The following is a 20,645-nucleotide window of genomic DNA, read 5'->3' as shown; positions in this document are numbered from 1 at the left end:
CGTGCGCTACGTGCGGCGGCGGCTGCGGCGGCGGGGCCGCCCCTCCCCCAGCACCACAGGGGGTCGGGGGCTCCGCACCGGGAGCCCGCGGGGCGGGGGGGGCGCCCGCCGACCCGGTGAACGGGGGAGCGACACCTCACCGTGTCCCCCCGCTGTGTTCCCTTAGGGGAACCCCCTTGTCCCCGTTAACGGCGGGGGAGCCCCCCCCGGGGCTGTGGGACGGGCTCTCCGCTCCCCCCCGGGCGGCGGGAGGACAATGGGCCCGGCCCGGCCCCCCCGCGGGACAAAGGGCCCGGGGCCGCCCGGGGCTCGCGGCGGCCGCGCGGGGCCGGGCCCAGACAATGCGGGCGCGCGGAGCCCCGTGGCCCCGCCCCCCCGTGACGCGCCGGCGGCGCAGCCAATGGCGGCGAGCGGAGAGGCTCTTTAAAAAAAGAAGCGCCGGCCGGCGGTGGCTGTCAGCTGTGGCGGATTCCTCCGCGCATGTAAACAGAGCTGCGAGGGGCCGGCGGCCCATGTGCAGCCGCCGCCGCTGAGGCCATTTAACGGCCCCGGACGCTGCGGCCCCGCGAGTGCGTGAAGAGCGGCCCGCGCCACTGGGGAACGGTGCTGCCCGGGCGGCGGGTGCGGCCCAGCAGCGAGGGGCCTCCCTGAACCAGCGGTGCTGGGGGGAGCGGCCACCAGAGGGGCCGGGCGGGCCTGAGGCGCTGGGCTGCGCACAAAGGCGCCCGTGTGGGGGTCCCGGAGCGGGGGGTGCGCGGGGCTGAGGCCCGGCCCGGCCCGGCGGGCTCCCGGGAGGCGCCAGCGAGCGGCCCTCCCGAGGCCTCGGTCCCTGTCGGGCTCTCAGCGCTGAGCTCGGGCAACGGCCTGAGAGCGGCCCAGCGGCCGCGGCCTGGCCAGCGGAGGGGAAGCGCCGCCAGCCCGTCCCCGCCACAGCCCCACGGGAGAGGGCAGCGCTGCCCGTCCCGGTGGCACCGAACGCTCCCTGGGGTCCGGCCCCGACGCCCCCTCACAAAGGCGCGTGACGGGGCGGGGCGGCCACCGCCCCCTCCCCCCGCCCAGGCCGGGGCGGACTCTTTTTCTCTCGCTAGCTCTTTGCTCCCCCCGCCCCCCCAGCCCCTCTTCCCGGCGGAGGTGCACGTCCCGTTCCAGCGGCGCTCGGCGGCTCTTGGAGGATTGTTCGGAGCGGCAGCGGCGGCGAGCGGCCCCCGGCCCGGGCCATGGCCGAGTTCCTGCCCCCGCCCGAGTGCCCCGTCTTCGAGCCCAGCTGGGAGGAGTTCGCCGACCCCTTCGCCTTCATCCACAAGATCCGGCCCATCGCCGAGCAGACCGGCATCTGCAAGGTGCGGCCGCCGCCGGTGAGTGCCCGCATGGCGCCGCCGGGGAACGGCCTTTGTGTGGCGGCCCGGCCCGGCCCGCACCGCCGACCACCCGCCCCTTCTCCCTCTCAGCCCGGCGGCCGCTCCGCTGCCCCCGGGGCGCCTCGGTGACCCCTGGGCAGGCGGCGCCGCCTCCTCCGCCGCTCTGAAGTTTCAGCGCCCCTGGGCCGGGGGGCGCGGAGCTGGGGGGGGCGGCTGCCGGCCCGGCCTCTCCCGCAAAGTCGCTCCCAAGTGGCGGAGTTGCCCGGCAGGAAAGTAGCCGGAGCGGCCGCGGGGTGCGAGCGGGACTGAGCCGGCCTCCCCGCACTCCCCGGCCCGGCCTCCCGCTCCTCCGGCCCCGAAAGTTCCGAGTTGGCCGGAGCGGGGCCGGGGGAGCGGGGGCCGGGCCGGGCCCCGCAGGAGGCAGCTGCGGGGTGTTGCCCTCCATGTTGGCATTGTGACCGTGTTGGGGCTGCGGGGAGCGGCCCCCCCGGCCCCGCGGGGCTCCCCGGGGCTGCCCGGGGTGACACGGGCACCGATCCCTCCAGTCGGACACCAGCAAACTCCGCAGCTGCGAGTTGGGCTGGTGCCTTTTGCGAGCTGAAGCCCAGACAGACATGGCCACCATTTTAGAATGCAACACACAGTGGGAAGAGTAATAAGCCTTCGTCTCCATCATCATCATCATCGCTACCGATGGTGGTGTGAGCTCAAAAGTGGGGTGTGAAAGCTGATTTTCTTTTGTTGGCCGCCTCAATTTGCTGAGAAATAGCACAGAGGTAGTTTGTGTAGTCATAATTGTTAGTTCTCTTAAAGCGATAAACAACCGCACTGGTGAGGAGAGGGGCTTCCTGGAGTAAAAACCTCACGAACAAGAGTATGTGATTCACCTTCATTTGGAGCGAATGGCTCTTTCTCCGAGCGGAGGGTGGTGCAGGTCGGGGTGGCGCAGCTGGCTCCAGGGAGCCAACGCGATGGAGCAACCAGGACGCCGAACGGCAGCTCAGAGCCTCGCGTCTCATCCAGCGAGAGGTGAAGCTGACAAAACATTTCCGCAGACTTAAGTTTTGCGAGCGAGTTCGGAGAAGCGATGTTGGGAAGCACACGCTCCTCGTTTTGTGTATTGGTCGTTATCGGGACTCCCATCGGTCACCATCCTTTTCCTTCGGAGTTAAAAGAGAAGTAGCTTGTGCTCTCGGAGGTGATAGAAATGTTTGTAGCGGATTGAAAGGTGTGATTCTCATTGGAGGGGAAGGTGTTTCTGTGCTCTGGAGGAAGAGTCCCGGCTTGCAGTGCTGGCAACACACAAGAACGCTCTTGAATTTCTGTCTAGGTAGAAAATGCCAGTGCCCCCTTTCATGCAGATGCTGACACAGTTAAGGGGGTAAGATGGTTTTCATTATACAGCCAACAATGAACTTATGTAATATTTTTGAGTCGAATGATCCTTTGGGGTTGTGTGTTATCAGCAGTATTTCAGCAACTGCGAGCAGAACAGAATTTTTATAGAGGTATTTTCTTTTGTGATCTGTTTGAAACAAATAATCTCACCTGTGTTTCTTGGCTGCCTGCGTAGAAAGCCAAAACACTATAATAAAGGTTTCTTGTAGGCTGTATTATCTGTTAGAGACTCATAAATGAACAGCTCTCCTAAGGAATGAATTACTTATTACAACTCAGTTTTGGCACCCTCATCCTCACTTCCTAAAGAGCTAATAGCTGTATATTATTGAGACTGAATGTATCTAGAAGCAGGATGGAAACGCTTGGAGCTGCTGAGGGCTGAGCACCCCATGGTTATTGGGGGCTGGGTGGGCTGGGAGCTCGGCTCCCGCGGCTCACGCACCCGGCTCAGCGCTGGGGTGACTCGTGCAAGCGCAGTTGTTGGTTCACCGGCATAGAGGGAGCCCTTCCACCCCACCAGCGACAGCCGGGGAGTTGACGTAGTTCCTGCCCTTCCTCCTGAACGCAGGAGACGCAATGCATATTCAATTGTTGTTCTTTTCTGTGTGGTTTATAATACCGTGAGCTGCGAACTCTACCGACCTCTTCCCAAAACAATGCGTGTTCCAACGCGGAGCGATGACCGGGGTTTGGAGTCTTGGTGCGGCCAAGTGGAGCTTTTGCGGGTGACGTGCCGGTGAGCAGGTCGGCAGCACCGCGAGCTGCCCAAACAGCAATTAAACATTTGATTGCTGGGCTGGCGTTATTGCAGCTTAAACTCTGCCGGTTCATTATCAGCTGATGAATTTGTGCCCGCGAAGAGGTTGTTAGTGCTGAGCTGGCGTTGGTGGCTCAGCAGCGGCCCGTGAAGAGGAGAGCTCTGCTCTCTGAAACCAGAGTTGGCTTTTTGGCTGGTGCCTTTCTGCTGGTAATAGTTGGACACCAGGTAACCTTGGAGAAAACCACGTTTGTGATGGTTTCTCTTGGGTGTGTTGAGGCACCTGAGGGTCTGTAGACGTTTGGGTGGAAGACAACGGATCCTCAGTGACGGCTGCAGGTTCACGAAAGACCATTCGGGAATACAACCTGAGGTGTAATTTCTGCGTAGCAGTTTCCACTTGAGTGCTCCATAAGCTTTTTACCTTTTCCTTCCAGTTTGGTTTGTTCCACTGGTCACTGGTGACTTGGTTTTGCTGTGATTTGGGTGATTGTGGGACCCTGTCTGGTAGAGGGTGTCACAATAACCATCTTCCCTCACACTTTTTAAGACATGGAACGGCAAAGCAAAGGCTTTTTGTGAACGGTCTTGAGCCTGAGTGGACGTTCCCATTGGCAGCAAAGCGTCGAGATGACACATTGGGCTTTACCAGCGGCCGCCGCTTCTGGTCGTTAATGCGCCACGTTGATTAGAGATCCTTGGACTTTGCTGCTGAACCGACAGTGGGAGGTGGATGCAGAGAAGCGGATGCTGTACAGTTTGTTTACAGCCCTTCGCGCGCTGTGTTGTCCATAGAATTTTCTTCTGTGAACTGAAAACATCCTTTATGAAGATTTTTCTTTAGGTGGTGATGCGGATCAGTGATTTATTCCGGAACTTGGCGTGTCGAGCGGTGTCCTTGTGCTCCGGGGGGTTGTACGGGCACTCTGCACATTGTTGGGGGCCTTTGGAGGAATGAAGTGAGGAATTGCTTGAGAATGGTATCGTTATTTGAAGTAGGGAGTTAATAGACCTTGAGCACGTTTTTCTTGAGAATGAACTTCTCGTTTTGCTTCGTTCTGCAGTTGTTTTGCTGCCCTGAAGAAGTAGCTACCAGCAATTACTTAAACCTTACTTAGCATATTAATCCATTGCAAAATACACAATGTTGTACAATACACCAGAAGCATTGGAATTCTCCCATGGCCACACAAGAAAATGGAGATAATTCAGGCTAAATTTCATTGCTTTAAATAATGGGAACATGGTGAAGTACAGTCAAGGCCTCCAAGTCCCATTAGGTCTGCCTAACAACTTAAGATTAGAAAGTCGGTGTATTTGGTTAAGTCGGTTGTGTTGTCATGGTCCGAGATCTATAAATTGAGTGTGCTTCAGTATTCTAATTATAATAATTGTTATTGTGCAAAATTGATACATCACTAATTATTTCAACTATCAATGAGGATTTGTAATGAAGGAAACGTTCCTTTTGCAACCTCAAGCCAAGAGTATCTACTTTTCATTAGAAGAACAAAAGGAGTTGTTCCAGCTAGATCGTGTGGGATCCCCATTGCCCGATAAATAGTGGATGTTATGGAACAGTAATCGCTTCACTAGAACTCAGTGTGAGGTTTTGCATTTAGAAACAAAGGAGCCTGAGTCACTATTAGAGCGGGATGGATCGTAGGAAAATAACTGTGGATCCTTGCGGAAACCTGCATGATGGTGGAACGGACGCTTGGGCTGAACTGGGAACATGGCTCTTGAGGTTCTCAGGGAAAAATGGGCTGGTTTTGCCGCTGTGGTAGAATGAGAGTAGAAAATACCAAGTTCAGAACACTGCTGGAGGATTTTTAAAAGGATCGGACAGCTAGAGAGGGTGCGGAGAAGCGTCAGAAGTGTCAGGAGAGTTTTGCACGTGAAAGAGGGAATTTTGTAAAGTGTAACCTGAACAAAACTCAAGTGGTGAGAAGGCAAAGGGCACCGGAGAACCAAAGCTGCTGCTCCAGGGACGTGTTTTCAGGAGCAACGTTGGCTTAAGCAGCGTCTGCTCTGGCTGTTCATTCAGCTGCTTGACTTATTTTCATTTTTATGGCAAGAAAACAAAACCCAACCTCAAACCCCTTCATTAAACTATAGGCTAAAACCAGTACACTTTTGGAGCAGCTTTCAGGGTTCTGGAGTTGGAGTTTTAAAACATCCATGGCTAAACCAGGAATTAACGCAGAGAATTGTCCAGGAAGCGGATTGTGATGATCTGTTTGATTTGATAATAGGCAGATTAGAAGGGGGTGGTCAGTAGGTCAGAGAGGTTCTCCTGCCCCTCTGCTCTGCCCTGGGGAGACCACACCTGGAATCTTGTGTCCAGCTGTGGCCCCTCAGTTCCAGCAGGACAGGGAACTGCTGCAGAGAGTCCAGCGCAGCCACCAAGATGCTGCAGGGAGTGGAGCATCTCCCGTGTGAGGAAAGGCTGAGGGAGCTGGGGCTCTGGAGCTGGACAAGAGGACACTGAGGGGGGACTCATTCATGGGGATCAATATGGAAAGGGGGAGTGTCAGGAGGATGGAGCCAGGCTCTTCTGGTGACAACCAGTGACAGGACAAGGGGCAATGGGTACAAACTGGAACACAGGAGGTTCCACTTAAATTTGAGAAGAAACTTGTTGGGGGTGAGGGTGGCAGAGCCTGGCCCAGGCTGCCCAGGGGGGTTGTGGAGTCTCCTTCTGTGCAGACATTCCAACCCGCCTGGACACCTTCCTGTGTAACCTCATCTGGGTGTTCCTGCTCCATGGGGGGATTGCACTGGATGAGCTTTCCAGGGCCCTTCAACCCCTGACGTTCTGGGATTCTGTGAAACAGAGAGATCTCAATTACAGTACGAAAGTGGAGAAAATCCTGGGTACGGCATCTTGTGTCGGTCTCAATGAGAAGCGCTGGAGCCGCTGGGTCCTGCTCAGCACCAGCGGGTTCACTTGGACACGCAGGCACAGGGATTTAATTGGGAGGGTGATCAGGGGAAAAAAACCTAAAGTGTGGTGGGGGATTTGCCCCTTGGCTTGAGAATGGGTGGGTTTATGGCAAGAGGTGTCTTAGTGCTGAGGTTCCTCTTCACACGTTGTCAAATCCTTGGGAAGAAAAATAGATCGGTCCCTGAAGCTCAGCAGAAAATGTTTACTTGAAATGAAGAATTTGTTGTGTTCAGTACAGGGGTTGTGCGGTGAAATGAGGTACATTCATAGTCGGATATTTAATGGTCTCCTCTGATCGTTAGTTAGTAGGAAAATAGGAAAAAGGAGCGGTGTGTTCCCACTGTGCAGTGTGGTCACCTGGGCAATGTTCCTGCGCTTGGGAAATGCTGGAATATTAGAGCTTGCTCAGAGGATGGAGAGAATGTCCCAGTCCTTGGCTTGGCCTCTTCCAGGGAGGGGTTTTTGACACTCTGTTAAGCTCATTGAAAGTTTAAGATCATAGAATCACTTTGGTTAGAAAAGATCTTCAAGATCATCAAGTCCAGCTGTTAACCCAACACTGTCACTAAACCATGTCCCTATGAACCTCATCTACGTGCAGCAATTTAGTCTGGAACTCTCTATGCGGGGCAATAGTAGCAGCAGGTTTGGGGAGTTTTGGCAGATTTTTGTTTGTTTAATTCCAGATAAACAGTCTCAATTAGCTAAAAGCTGAAATTAGAGGTTCAATACAACTCCCTTCCCCAGTGTTGAAACTAAAGCTGCCAGTGAATGGCGCTGATTTATATCTGTGCATCCATTTGGATGGGGCTTCTCTCCAGCCCAAATTACTGACTTATATCAGGGTGATGCTGTGTGCGCTTTCAGGAGACCAGGGACAACTTCTGGGATCATCCAGCCTGTGTCAGTAAATGCTCTTCACTCAAAATCGTTGCTTTACAAGTGAAAATGAACCCCAGCAGCACGAGCGGAGGGTGTTGTGGGAGCAGCAGCCGGTTGCAGTCGCAACAGCCGAAGCCGCGGGCGTTCCCGGCAGAGCCCTGGTGAGCGGGGGCTCCGCGGCTGCAGACGGACAGAGCCCATGGATGGACAGAGCCGGCAGCATCGCCCGTGCCGCTCTGCGTCTCTTCTGGGATGCCTGTTAAATTCGGATCTTTTCTTAATCCGAGTTAGGTTGGGATTAACGTGTAGGTTTGAAAGCTGGGTCTGGCCGCGGGACGGGGGATGCTCAGCTGCCAGCTCAAGGTCTCTGCACCGAATTGGGGATCTTGGCTCCGCCACTGCGGTGACCCCGCTGCATCTGCAGCCGGCTGCGGTGACCCCGCTGCACCTCCAGCCGGCTGCGGTGCTGCCGCTACTTTGCTTGTTGTTGCCTGGTGCTGCCAGAGCCTCTGTACCTGTTCTGTGGGTGCAGGCCCATCCATGCAGAGAAGGCTGGTGTCTGCTGTATGGATCCCCTGCTGTCTGCTTTGTATGGATGTTCAAGCCCTGTGGATAGTTCCCGTACTCTGCTGTCGGGTTCCAAGGAGCAGCTGGCCCTGATGCTTGAGAATCATCTCCAGTTCACCTGAGCTTTTGTTTATCTCCAAGTTTGGAGCACAGAAACACCGGGATCCAGAGAGGTGATTCCCATCACAAGCTCGTCTTTGGCTGCCGTTGATTTCTGATTGTGTTTGTTCTCCTTTGCTAGTCTGCAGTACGTAACGGAGCTCAATTTTGTCTCAAATGAGAAATATTCAGCCAAGCTTACATTATCGAAGAGTTCTGTGTGTCGGGTATGTTGCAGCACCCAGGGCCCCTTCTTAGCAAGGAGGAATTCAGTGTTTTTGTTGGAAAAATCACCTACGCTCGGAATGACCAAGCAAAGCCCGTGTCACCACAAACGAGGCTGGTGCCTGGAGTTACCAACTAATGGCAGCCTTGTAACAGGGTCAGGGAGGGATTAACTCCCGTTCCACAGGGAGCTTTGTGGCTGACCCACTGACATGGCCGGGGCGATAAACGGTGCTGCGCATCCCATCCCACCACCGAGTTTCATTCGAGTGGGGTTTTTAATGGAGTCGTAAAACCGTGCGACTGAAAGGGACCTCGTGAGCCAACGTCCGCTCCCTCCCTCCGGATCAGCAATCACCTCACACCTTCGCCAGCGAGATCAGAGATCGCGGAACAAAGAATGTAGGTCACGCTCGCAGGGTGGGCATCCTGGGAAGCGGGGAATCGCTCAAGTTAACTGAATGAATATGTGTTTCCCTGGCAAGAATCGCTAAGATATTCTTTTGGATCTTACTATGAGACGCTGTCTAGCAAAAGAATGGAAGTGACATCCTTTTTTGTGGCTGCCATCGGAGGGATTGCAACTCAAATGCTACTCGCAGTTTTCAAAAGCTGGTGAAAAAAAATAGGAGAGGTTTCAGAAAAGAGCCTGAGGAAAGTCTTTATTTGCGGAGCTGGAAAGCTGGTTCTGTAAAGAGAAGAAAATAGTATTTGTTTATTGAAAAATGTCTTGAAATGTTGCTTGCAGGAAGCTTTAGTGAATAGCTGCTTGGACAGTAAACAAGATATTTGCTTAAAAACGCATTGGGGATAAGGGGAAGAAAAGTCGAAGCCAACCAACTTGTAGAACAGCTTCCCAGAGATGGGGTAATTTCTTCCCTTCAATTCAAGGGGGTGGGGGTGGTTAAATTTTAATTAGAGAGTGAGTTTGGATGAGGAGCAAGGTTTACCAGCTGAAATTCTCTGAAGGCTGGGATCCCTGTAGCAACAAATGTGGAAGGAGGAATATCAAAATCGTACAGAAATAGTTCTCCTGACCCTTTGTAATTTGCGTTACTACTTGAAATATTACTGTGATTCTTGATGTATGCCTCCTGCACGAAGATGCAACGAAGGGAATGAGGATGCTGAAGGGAGTGGAGCATCTCCCGTGTGAGGAAAGGCTGAGGGAGCTGGGGCTCTGGAGCTGGACAAGAGGACACTGAGGGGGGACTCATTCCTGGGGATCAATATGGAAAGGGGGAGTGTCAGGAGGATGGAGCCAGGCTCTTCTGGTGACAACCAGTGACAGGACAAGGGGTAATGGGTGCAAACTGGAACACAGGAGGTTCCACTTAAATTTGAGAAGAAACTTGTTCCCGGTGAGGGTGGCAGAGCCTGGCCCAGGCTGCCCAGGGGGTTGTGGAGTCTCCTTCTGTGCAGACATTCCAACCCGCCTGGACACCTTCCTGTGGAACCTCATCTGGGTGTTCCTGCTCCATGGGGGGATTGCACTGGATGAGCTTTCCAGGGCCCTTCCAACCCCTGACACTCTGGGATTCTGTGCACAGCTCAATTCCATGCTAACGTAGGCAAGTGGTTTTGTGTGTGTCTTGCAGGCTTCAAACGATCATGTATGGACAACAGAAAGCAACAAAGTCAGCTCAGATGAGTCTGAGTGGTGTAAAAACTCCTGGGTTGTTTTGGAAATACAGGTTTGAGGACCTTGCAAGTGGGAATGTCTGTTCTCACAGATTCCCCAGACACAAATACAGGGTAGCGGGGCTGTTGGGCTGGTTTGCGCGAGCTCTTCTCTTCCACCCAACACTCCTGGTGCAGATCAGACTTGCAGAATTAGCCTTGGCACGACCAGCTCCCTCTTGTGGTGCAATCGCAGGGTGGATAAAGGCATTGATTTCAAAACACGCCTCTCTTAATGCTGCGTTCAGTGAACATCACATTTACCTTAGTAAGTTGTGCTTCACGATGTATGCAAGATTTTGTTGGGGAAATAATATACTTATTGAGGAAAGGTTGAAAGCATCTTGTTTAGGAATTGAGGAATTTGCCATACTCTGGAATATAAGATGAGAAATACTATTCTCGTTGGTTATATCAATTTTGAGTAGTTCAGATGCTCCGTAAAGAACCATTTGTGACTTGCAAATGAATCAGTGATAGGGTGGCCTGTTTACTATATGTGCTGTAATTTCTCCAAATGGTGAATGGCTCTGTAACTGTCTAATGTCGTATGGAACAGGTTTGTGATAAATGGGATATGCAGTCGTGTGTTTCTGAAGTCACAAGTCTCGTTATAATGATCTAATATGACCTATTATATAATATATAGCATGAGTTTTCCTCAGCTCTACCTGCTTAAAAACGTCAAAAGCCAGATGAAATCCAGCGTTACCCCTCATTAAGTCAATTTACCGGATCTCCACAGAAGTTCTTGCAATGACTTTCTCCTGGCTCAAAATGAAACGCTTTTAAGGCTGTTAAATTTGTGTTTATAGTTGATGGACCCGTCTGCCTGAGAGATTGAAAAACCGTCTGCTGAAAGTCCTGTGTTGAATAGATCGAGTTTCCAAAGCTGCTCTTTGCGAAGCAGCCGACGTGCCATCAAAGTCTTCTGGTGTGTTTAATGTTCATTCAGTATCATTAAACTTAAACTGCAAGGCATAGAAAATACCTGTGCTGGAAGCTGGTGTTGTCTGGGGTTGTGTTACTTCTGATGAACGGGAAAACTAGTGCTTTGCTAGAGCAAGTGTCTTTGGCCAAAAAAGCCAATAATTTAATAGAATCATAGAATGGTTTGGGTTGGAGGGACCTTCCCAGCTCCCCCAGTGCCCCCCCTGCCATGAGCAGGGACATCTGCACCAGCTCAGGGTGCTCAGAGCCCCGTCCAGCCTGGCCTGGGATGTCTCCAGGGATGGTTCATCCACCACCTCTCTGGCCAACCTGGGCCAGGCTCTCACCACCCTCAGGGACAACAATTTCTTCCTCATGTCCAGCCTGAATCTCCCTCCTTTAGTTTAAAACCATCACCCCTTGTCTTATGGCAACAGCCCCTGCTCAAAAGTCTGTCCCCCTATTTCCTATCACCCCCTTTTAAGTCCACAAAGGCTGCAATAAGGTCTCCCTGGAGCTTCTCTTCTCCAGCTGAACACCCCAACTCTCTCAGCCTTCTTTCCCAAAACATGCCCCTGTCAGTAATAAACAGGAGATGTCTGGAGCTAATCAGTTAATTGTGGAGTAGTATGTTTTTGGTGCACCATATTGTGAACGAGGTATTTTTGTAAGATAATGCACATTAACAACTTCATTTGCTTTTGTAAGTGGAGAGGACAACCTTGGCTTCTGTCTTGTCTAAAGACAGTCTGCTTTCTAGCAGTGATTCTGTCCTGGGGACCCTTGTGTCTTTATTTCTTTATGAGCGTGAGATGAATTCTTGCCCCTCATATTCCTGTTCCTCGTCCTCATTACAGGATCCTGGTTTAGGGTGACGCGTTGCCCACCTACAGACAACCTTGGCTAATTACTGCGCTAAGCCATCACTCAGCACAGGCCTCTTTGTTTTCATTTGCTCCCTCAGCCTCAGCAAAGCGCTTGGGATCTCACAGCTCTCCCTTCAGCAGTTTAATTCGGTTCCCAGGATGTCCCATGGGTGTTCTGTGTGTCATTTCCACTGTGTCCTCGCCTGCTTTGGTCGCCCATCTTCTGTCCCCCAGACTTGTGCCTGATGTTGTGACCAGTCGGGTCAGCTTGGAAGTCAGATGTGCTGGGATGAAGTACAACTTAAATCTTGCCCTGAATGCTCCCAGTCATGTTTCTCATTGTACTTTGGGGGCCGTCAGATATCAGGACACTGGCAAAAACCATCAAATGTTTTCTTCATCAGATTTGCAATTATCATTGAATTTGATGGCCTGGCAAACAAAAATGTAGGGTTAGCTTTACCTAGTTAGCTTAATAACATCATGCTGTTGGACACCAGTCTTAGTTTTGTGGTTAAAAGAACAGAAAAGATTGAGAAGCACTGGTTGAGGATTGACTATCCTCTTGATAACTTGTCATCACAACCCTCCTATTCTCATCTAATTTCCAGTTCAAATCTTAATTTCAACCTGGCCTAGTTGGGTTTTGATGTGCTGAAAATGTCCTATAGCATCAAAAAGCTTCTCTTTTATTGGTAATTTAGAGGTCTGGATTAGTCCACGTATGTTTGATGAAACACACAGGTTGATGTCGCTCTTTGCTGTTCGGGTTTTCCGTGCTCTCGGTGACTCTTGCATCTTGTTGTGACCATACCTGGCTCCCCATGGGCTTGCTCCACTGACATGGTGGGGTTCACATAATCCAGAATCCAGCCTGGCTGTTTGTATGTAAGATAATTGCTTTGCAAATCTGCTAAAATAACAAGTATTCTGCCTGTGACGCTGCTCTTATTGAAGTCGCCCTAGTCCGCAGGTGCTGAACAAACGTTCTTTTTCCTGGTAGAAAGCTCTTCTCTTACTCCATTCTCAGTAGCTCTGATGCACGTTATCTTTATTCTGTAATTAGTGATAATAAGGTGGCTTTATATGTAATAAATGACTGTCAAGTTTAAATCAAATCTAATTTGGTTTAGTGAAGCTGCGTATTGGCAAACCAATGGCATGTGATAGATGGCAGAGATGTAAAAGATAAAATTGCTTTCTGGTGGTTATTTATAAATAACACTACCGGTTGCAGGTATTTTGTCAAGGTAGTAATCTTGGTTTTAATTGGTCATATTCCAGCTGTTCCTGAATGTTTGCAGACAAGGAATTAAGAAAATAAGGTTTTTAAAAAATGGTTTTAGTGCAGTTGCTGTTTGTTTTGGAGACCAGCGTTTATGAACACTAACCGCCGCGTTTGTCCTTTGTGAACATGGAAAGCCTCTGCTACCAATGTCTTCTGGATGGAGGCAGGTGCTACAGTTTGGATCGGGGTTTATGCAGCTTCGTTTTTTTGCGTGGTACCAATGTGAATTTGCTGACACAAATGGCATCCTGTCCGAGTTGGAACTGAGTTGCTGTTATTCCCAGTTAAGGTGCTGGGTGGATTGACTTAGAATCATAGAGTGTCCTGAGCTGGAAGGGACCCACCAGGATCATGGAGTCCAGCTCCTGTCCCTGCACAGGACACCCCACAGGTCACCCCGTGTGTCTGAGGACGTTGTCCAGTCTCTTCTTGAACACTGTCAGGTTGGGGCCGTGACACCTCCATGGGGAGCCTGTTCAGTGTCCAGCACCTCTGGGTGAAGAACCTTTTCCTCATGTCCCACTGACCCTCCCTGGCTCATCTCCTGCCGTTCCCTGGGCTCTGTCACTGTCACAGAGCAGAGCTCACCCTGCCCCTCCTGCTCCTGCTGAGGAACCTGCAGCCCATGAGCTCTGCCCTCAGTCTGCTCTGCTCCAGCTGAACAGACCCAGGGACTGCAGCCGCTGCTCATCCGGCTTCCCCTCCAAACCTTCCCCAGCTTCGCAGCCTCCTCTGGACACTCTCCAGCAGCTTTATCTCCTTTTCTCCTGTGTCCCCAGCCCTGCACACAGTGAATGCTCCAGGTGAGGCCGCCCCAGCGCAGAGCAGAGCGGGACAATCCCCCCCTGCCCGGCTGGCCGTGCTGTGCTGGGTGCACCAGGACACGGGGCCCTCTTGGCTCCAGGGACACTGGTGGCTCACGTTCAACTTGTTGTTGACCAAGTTGAACATGAGCAAACAGTGTTGACTTGCAGAGCAGCAGCTCTTCCTGGGATTTTGCTCTTGCTGTCCCTCGGCTGTCGTGCGGTTCTCATTTGGGAACAGACCTGGGTCGTGAGATGGGGTCTGTGGCCTGTTCTGCACCTTCAGCTGCCCCCCTGGGGAGGGTGGACCCAGAGCTCACCACAGCGGGTGGGATGGGGTGGCTGATGGGTGCATGCAGGGTGGCACATACTGTGACATTTAGGCCTGAGGACGGTCTGGAAACCACAGAGACCTCTTCATGCTTTGGGCCTCAACATACAGACTGGCATATAGAGAATTTTCATTATCTTCCTGGTCTTTTGATGAAGCTCTTCTCTTTTTTCTAGGACTGGCAGCCTCCATTTGCATGTGATGTTGATAAGCTTCACTTTACACCAAGGATCCAGAGGCTCAATGAACTGGAGGTAAACTGGAAAGCTGAATGTTGCTTCTACTTGAAAATGTTTAACTACGTTTCTGAGCGGTGGCGTTTTCCAGTGACTGTGAGCTGTGTTTGACGTGAGCTGACGGCACTCGGGACCTCCGAACAGCAGATTTTAATCAGCACAGAAACTCATCTGTTTCAGAACTTAGTTAAAAACATATCAAGCATAAAAAGTAAAGTTAACGCTCATTGAAGGAATGTAATTCAGGCCTTTTCCACACAGAGGTGCTTATAAGTGCTTGAACTCAAATTCTCAAGTGCCGTGGATTTGTGTCTGCATTTTGCACACGTGCAGCATCTTTGAAAAGTAGGAGAGATGAAACATTTACAGAGTGCTTTAAAAATAACAAGCCATTTGGAACAAACAATTACAAAATCTGGATTCAGCTGGTGCGAAATTTGCTGTTTGCGAGCACTTTGATTCACTGCTTCCATGAATTCTGGCTAAAATAAGGGATTGGCGAGGGGTCCCGCTTAACTCGCTGCTGGTGCGAGTTGGAAGGACGGTGGCTCTGCCTGATTTTTGTCCTGACACTTGATTTCACAGAATCGCAGAATGTCAGGGGTTGGAAGGACCTGGAAAGCTCATCCAGTGCAATCCCCCCATGGAGCAGGAACACCCAGATGAGGTTACACAGGAAGGTGTCCAGGCGGGTTGGAATGTCTGCACAGAAGGAGACTCCACAACCCCCTGGGCAGCCTGGGCCAGGCTCTGCCACCCTCACCCCCAACAAGTTTCTTCTCAGATTTAAGTGGAACCTCCTGTGTTCCAGTTTGAACCCATTCCCCCTTGTCCTATCGCTGGTTGTCACCGAGAAGAGCCTGGCTCCATCCTCCTGACACTCCCCCTTTAGATATCTGTAAACATGAAGGAGTCCCCCCTCAGTGTCCTCTTGTCCAGCTCCAGAGCCCCAGCTCCCTCAGCCTTTCCTCACACGGGAGATGCTCCACTCCCTGCAGCATCTTGGTGGCTGCGCTGGACTCTCTGCAGCAGTTCCCTGTCCTGCTGGAACTGAGGGGCCACAGCTGGACACAAGATTCCAGGTGTGGTCTCCCCAGGGCAGAGCAGAGGGGCAGGAGAACCTCTCTGACCTACTGACCACCCCCTTCTAACCCACCCCAGGTCCCATTGGCTTCCTGGCCTCCTTCTGTGCAGACATTCCAACCCACCTGGACACCTTCCTGTGTAACCTCATCTTGGTGTTCCTGCTCCATGGGGGGATTGCACTGGATGAGCTTTCCAGGGCCCTTCAACCCCTGACATTCTGGGATTCTGTGAAAACCATTGGTTTCTTTATGGTTTATTTGTAATAAAATCATAATAAACAATTAAATTTATTAATGTAATAAATCCAAGCAGTGCTGCTAGTTCAGGTAGTTTTCAGCCATAATATCTCATTGCTTGTCTGTTCTCAGAAAGTACTTTTCTAAATGCAGCAAAAGTTAACAAAAAATTACTTGAGGAAGGGCTGGATTTTTTTGTCTGCATACAATGTAAGTGGAAAATGCGGAATTACACTTGAGAGAGAATAACCAGGCAAGGAACTGGGGCTGCAGCACAATAACCGCTGGGATACAACAGCTTCACCTGCAGTTAATAAGCAGTTTTTGTTTGTTTCTTCTTTCTTTTTCAGGCTCAAACTCGTGTCAAGCTGAATTTTCTGGACCAGATTGCAAAGTTTTGGGAGCTTCAAGGATGCACACTGAAAATTCCCCACGTAGAGAGGAAGATCTTGGATTTATTTCAGCTTAACAGAGTAAGACTATTGCAAGGGAGAAACTCTTCCTAAAATGTTGTGTTATCTCAGTTTCTGGGATGGTATCATGGTTGCTCAAAGGAGATTTTGGAGTGTATCTGAGCTGGAAAAATTATAGTTTTGTTTAACCTAATATAGTTAATGTGACGAAATAATAGGAAATATGGGTGTTTTGATGTGAGTTAGAAGATAAAATTAAATATCCAGCTCTTCTTTAAAGCTGAACTTGGATAGAAACTGGTCAAGAATAAACTTAGGCTTAGCTGAAGGAACCTTCTGAATAGTGACATCAGTGAGGAAAACATTTTTTCCTTAGAAATATGGGAGGAAATATCCAATGACTTTAAACTTCCAGAGAAAAATTGAATGAAATATAACAAGGGAAAGTGCAGAGTCTTGAATCTGGGCAGGAACAACCCCAGGTTCCAGTGTAAGTTGGGGAATGACCTATTAGAGAGCAGCGTAGGGGAAAGGGACCTGGGGGTCCTGGGGACAGCAGGGTGACCATGAGCCAGCACTGGGCCCTTGTGGCCAGGAAGCCAATGGGACCTGGGGTGGGTTAGAAGGGGGTGGTCAGTAGGTCAGAGAGGTTCTCCTGCCCCTCTGCTCTGCCCTGGGGAGACCACACCTGGAATCTTGTGTCCAGTTGTGGCCCCTCAGTTCCAGCAGGACAGGGAACTGCTGGAGAGAGTCCAGCGCAGCCACCAAGATGCTGCAGGGAGTGGAGCATCTCCCGTGTGAGGAAAGGCTGAGGGAGCTGGGGCTCTGGAGCTGGACAAGAGGAGACTGAGGGGGGACTCATTCATGGGGATCAATATGGAAAGGGTGAGTGTCAGGAGGATGGAGCCAGGCTCTTCTCGGTGACAACCAGTGACAGGAGAAGGGGCAATGGGTTCAAACTGGAACACAGGAGGTTCCACTTAAATCTGAGACAGACACTTGTTCCCGGTGAGGGTGGCAGAGCCTGGCCCAGGCTGCCCAGGGGGTTGTGGAGTCTCCTTCTGTGCAGACATTCCAACCCGCCTGGACACCTTCCTGTGTAACCTCATCTGGGTGTTCCTGCTCCATGGGGGGATTGCACTGGATGAGCTTTCCAGGTCCCTTCCAACCCCTGACACTCTGGGGTTCTGTGAGAAGTTTCTGTATTCTGATAGGGCATGGAATTCACTGACTCCCAGGATCTGTTCTTTCTGTTTCTTTTAGTTAGGCTCAACATCAACCAAATAAAAACTATTTCATAGCACTTGTTCCAATGAGAACTGGTTGTACTGTGCTAGAAAGTGGGGTTGGAATACAAAGTAGAGGCGTGACAAAGTGCAGCCAAATTCTCCCAAGTGGGCTGAATTACTGCTCGGGCGTTTAAAGGTGCCGACTTGTTTGTAAAGTAATTCCAAAAGTTTATGCTTCCTGAACAGGTGTTATGGTACATGTTTCAGTTATCGCTTTTAAACAGTTTTTGTGGTTTTGTTTTTGTGGTTTTTATATTTTTAAATCTGTTTTTCTAACCTAAATAGTGTTTGTAGCGCTGTCTTTTCTTTTAAACTAGCGGTACTTTCCTTAAATGCTAATAATTTTAGTGTTAAATATATGACCATTTTGTTTTCACTTTTTAGCTAGTTGCAGAAGAAGGAGGATTTGATGTTGTTTGCAAGGACAGAAAATGGACCAAAATAGCCACAAGAATGGGATTCGCTCCTGGAAAAGCTGTGGGTTCGCACATCCGTGCCCATTACGAGCGCATTCTGTACCCTTACAACTTATTCCAGTCCGGAGCGAGCCTCTTGGTAAGCTATATTGAGCTTAATTGAAGTGCAATTAGTTTAGCAGCCAGCCTGTTAGCTTTGATGTATTGATGGAATGTTTCCAAAGTCCGCGTTTCGTGCTTTGTGGCACACAGGTGACAAGACGTGACCTGCGGCGTCAATGGAAGCAATGTCTCAATCAGTCTCTAGAACTACCTGAAGGGCAGTTCTAGCCAGGTGGGATTGGGCTCTTCTCCCAGGCATCAGCAATAGGACAAGGGGCCATGGGCTTCAACTCTGCCAGGGGAAGTTTAGGCTGGAGATTAGAAAGCAATTCTGTGCAGAGAGAGTGGTCAGGCACTGGAATGGCTGCCCAGGGAGGTGCTGGACTCACCGGCCCTGGAGGTTTTTAAACTGAGATTGGCCATGGCACTTAGTGCCCTGATCTAGTAAACGGACTGGAGTTGGACCAAGGCTTGGACTGGATGATCTCTGAGGGCTTTTCCAACCCAGTCCATTCTGTGATTCTGTGAATTTGGAAAGCCGTAGATAAGCTTTTAATCAAAAGGGAAGGTTTTAGAATCAGTCTTCAAGGTGACGTCTTACTGCCCGCTCTGAATGCTGCCTTTTTGTATCTTCTGTCTGCGGTTTATTGAAGCATCACGATAATGGACGTTCAGACTCGCTGTAAAGATTCCTTTGTCGTTTTGTCAAATGCAAGAGTACTTTATTCACATATGGTTGTAGGTCCATCTCTGATATGACAATTGTGACTCGTTAATATACGTCATGTTACTGTTGTCATCAATACTATGTTTATTAACTCAGCACAGTAATTATTAAAACCCCATTTTCTTCATGCGAACCAGGAAATTGTTCTACACAAAGTTTGCATTAGAAGCAGAAATTAAGCGATCGAATTGTGTGTCTCTAGTGTTTGCAGAAGCCAGATCTCACCAGTGACACAAAGGACAAGGAATACAAGCCCCACGATATTCCGCAGAGACAGTCGGTTCCGCCGTCTGAGACTTGTCCACCCGCCCGGCGAGCAAAACGCCTGCGAGCAGAGGTGAGAGAAACGGTCTTGAGAGGTAAATGCTGCGTGGGATCCTCGTGCCACGGCCGTTTGCCCGGCGACGCGGCACAACCGGGGCCAGTTACATCACGGGACTATGTTCTTTCGATCAGATCGCTAAATGTATATGCTAAATGTATAAGCTGTTTAACTTTGTCATTGCTCAACATAGCTAAATACTCGTAAATGTTAAATTTATAAGTAGAGTGGTGAGGGTTGTGTGATAATTTAAAGTGTTGCTGTGGTTGGGAGTTCTGAAAGGCTTTTCTGCTGGAGCTGTTCCACTTACACAGCAGTTACGAGTGTGTACGCTGTAATAGTGTGTTTAGTATAATTACAAATAATATGGGACTCATAGATTAAAATACAGGTGACAAATTATAGAAGTGAAGCTTGTGTTTTGCAGCTTTGATCTCTGCTGTTTTCCCAGAGGACAGGAGCTGTTCTTTAAGTGTCTTGGGAGGTTTCTGTAAATCTTCCGTGAGTTCCAGCCAGATGTTACAGCACAGAAGTTGTTTGTTGAAACACAAGCGTTGTTGTATTTCAGTTTTTACTGAGTCCTATCAATTCTCTATATGTTCAGCAGGTAACATAAGGAAAAAATTGCATAGCTAAGTCAGTATGGTGTTGTACAGTCAAACAGGATTAATCTTACATGTGCTTAAGGAATAATATTTATTTGGATAAGCATAATTCCAGTGTAAGTTGGGGAATGACCTGTTGGAGAGCAGCGTAGGGGAAAGGGACCTGGGGGTCCTGGGGACAGCAGGGTGACCATGAGCCAGCACTGGGCCCTTGTGGCCAGGAAGCCAATGGGACCTGGGGTGGGTTAGAAGGGGGTGATCAGTAGGTCAGAGAGGTTCTCCTGCCCCTCTGCTCTGCCCTGGGGAGACCACACCTGGAATATTGTGTCCAGTTGTGGCCCCTCAGTTCCAGCAGGACAGGGAACTGCTGCAGAGAGTCCAGCGCAGCCACCAAGATGCTGCAGGGAGTGGAGCATCTCCCGTGTGAGGAAAGGCTGAGGGAGCTGGGGCTCTGGAGCTGGACAAGAGGAGACTGAGGGGGGACTCATTCATGGGGATCAATATGGAAAGGGGGAGTGTCAGGAGGATGGAGCCAGGCTCTTCTCGGCGACAACCAGTGACAGGACAAGGGGTAATGGGTACAAACTGGAACACAGGAGGTTCCACTTAAATGTGAGAAGAAACTTGTTGGGGGTGAGGGTGGCAGAACCTGGCCCAGGCTGCCCAGGGGGGTTGTGGAGTCTCCTTCTGTGCAGACATTCCAACCCGCCTGGACACCTTCCTGTGTAACCTCATCTGGGTGTTCCTGCTCCATGGGGGGATTGCACTGGATGAGCTTTCCAGGGCCCTTCCAACCCCTGACATTCTGGGATTCTGAGCCATATTTTAGGAGATCACCATGTGTCTCTTTTGCTGGCAAACTGTTCTGCTGTGATTTCAGTCCTTTCAGACTGACGTCCCCTCCTGAGTTTACTATTTCTTTTGTTTGAGCAGGGGAGGCTGATTCCCAGGAGACGGTCTTATTAGCGCTGACATCTCAGGTTAGGAAGGTCATGATTGCCTCTCTTTGTTTATAATCTAGATTTCTATTTAAGTTCATTTCAGACTCCCTGTTAACTCCCATTGTTCTAGTCTTACTC

General features: G+C 50.6%; 1 protein-coding gene across 2 annotated transcripts in view; it reads left to right on the top strand.

The window, feature by feature from the left end:
• The first annotated feature begins 686 nt into the window (after positions 1 to 686).
• KDM5B (lysine demethylase 5B) overlaps positions 687 to 20,645 on the top strand; it is a 53,241-nt gene continuing 33,282 nt past the window's right edge. Inside the window, exons 1-5 of one of the 2 annotated variants that reach the window (XM_082069472.1) lie at positions 687 to 1,355; positions 14,311 to 14,388; positions 16,043 to 16,165; positions 17,779 to 17,949; positions 18,842 to 18,976. In XM_082069472.1, the coding sequence (XP_081925598.1) occupies positions 1,218 to 1,355; positions 14,311 to 14,388; positions 16,043 to 16,165; positions 17,779 to 17,949; positions 18,842 to 18,976 (645 nt within the window). In that variant the 5' untranslated portion in view covers positions 687 to 1,217. The remainder of the gene's footprint in view (positions 1,356 to 14,310; positions 14,389 to 16,042; positions 16,166 to 17,778; positions 17,950 to 18,841; positions 18,977 to 20,645) is intronic. The other variant, XM_082069473.1, reaches the window with a different exon arrangement.

This window comes from Streptopelia decaocto, assembly GCF_964273445.1.
Source record: "Streptopelia decaocto genome assembly, chromosome: 19".
NCBI lineage: Eukaryota > Metazoa > Chordata > Aves > Columbiformes > Columbidae > Streptopelia > Streptopelia decaocto.
This window is presented reverse-complemented; position numbering and strand designations above follow the sequence as displayed.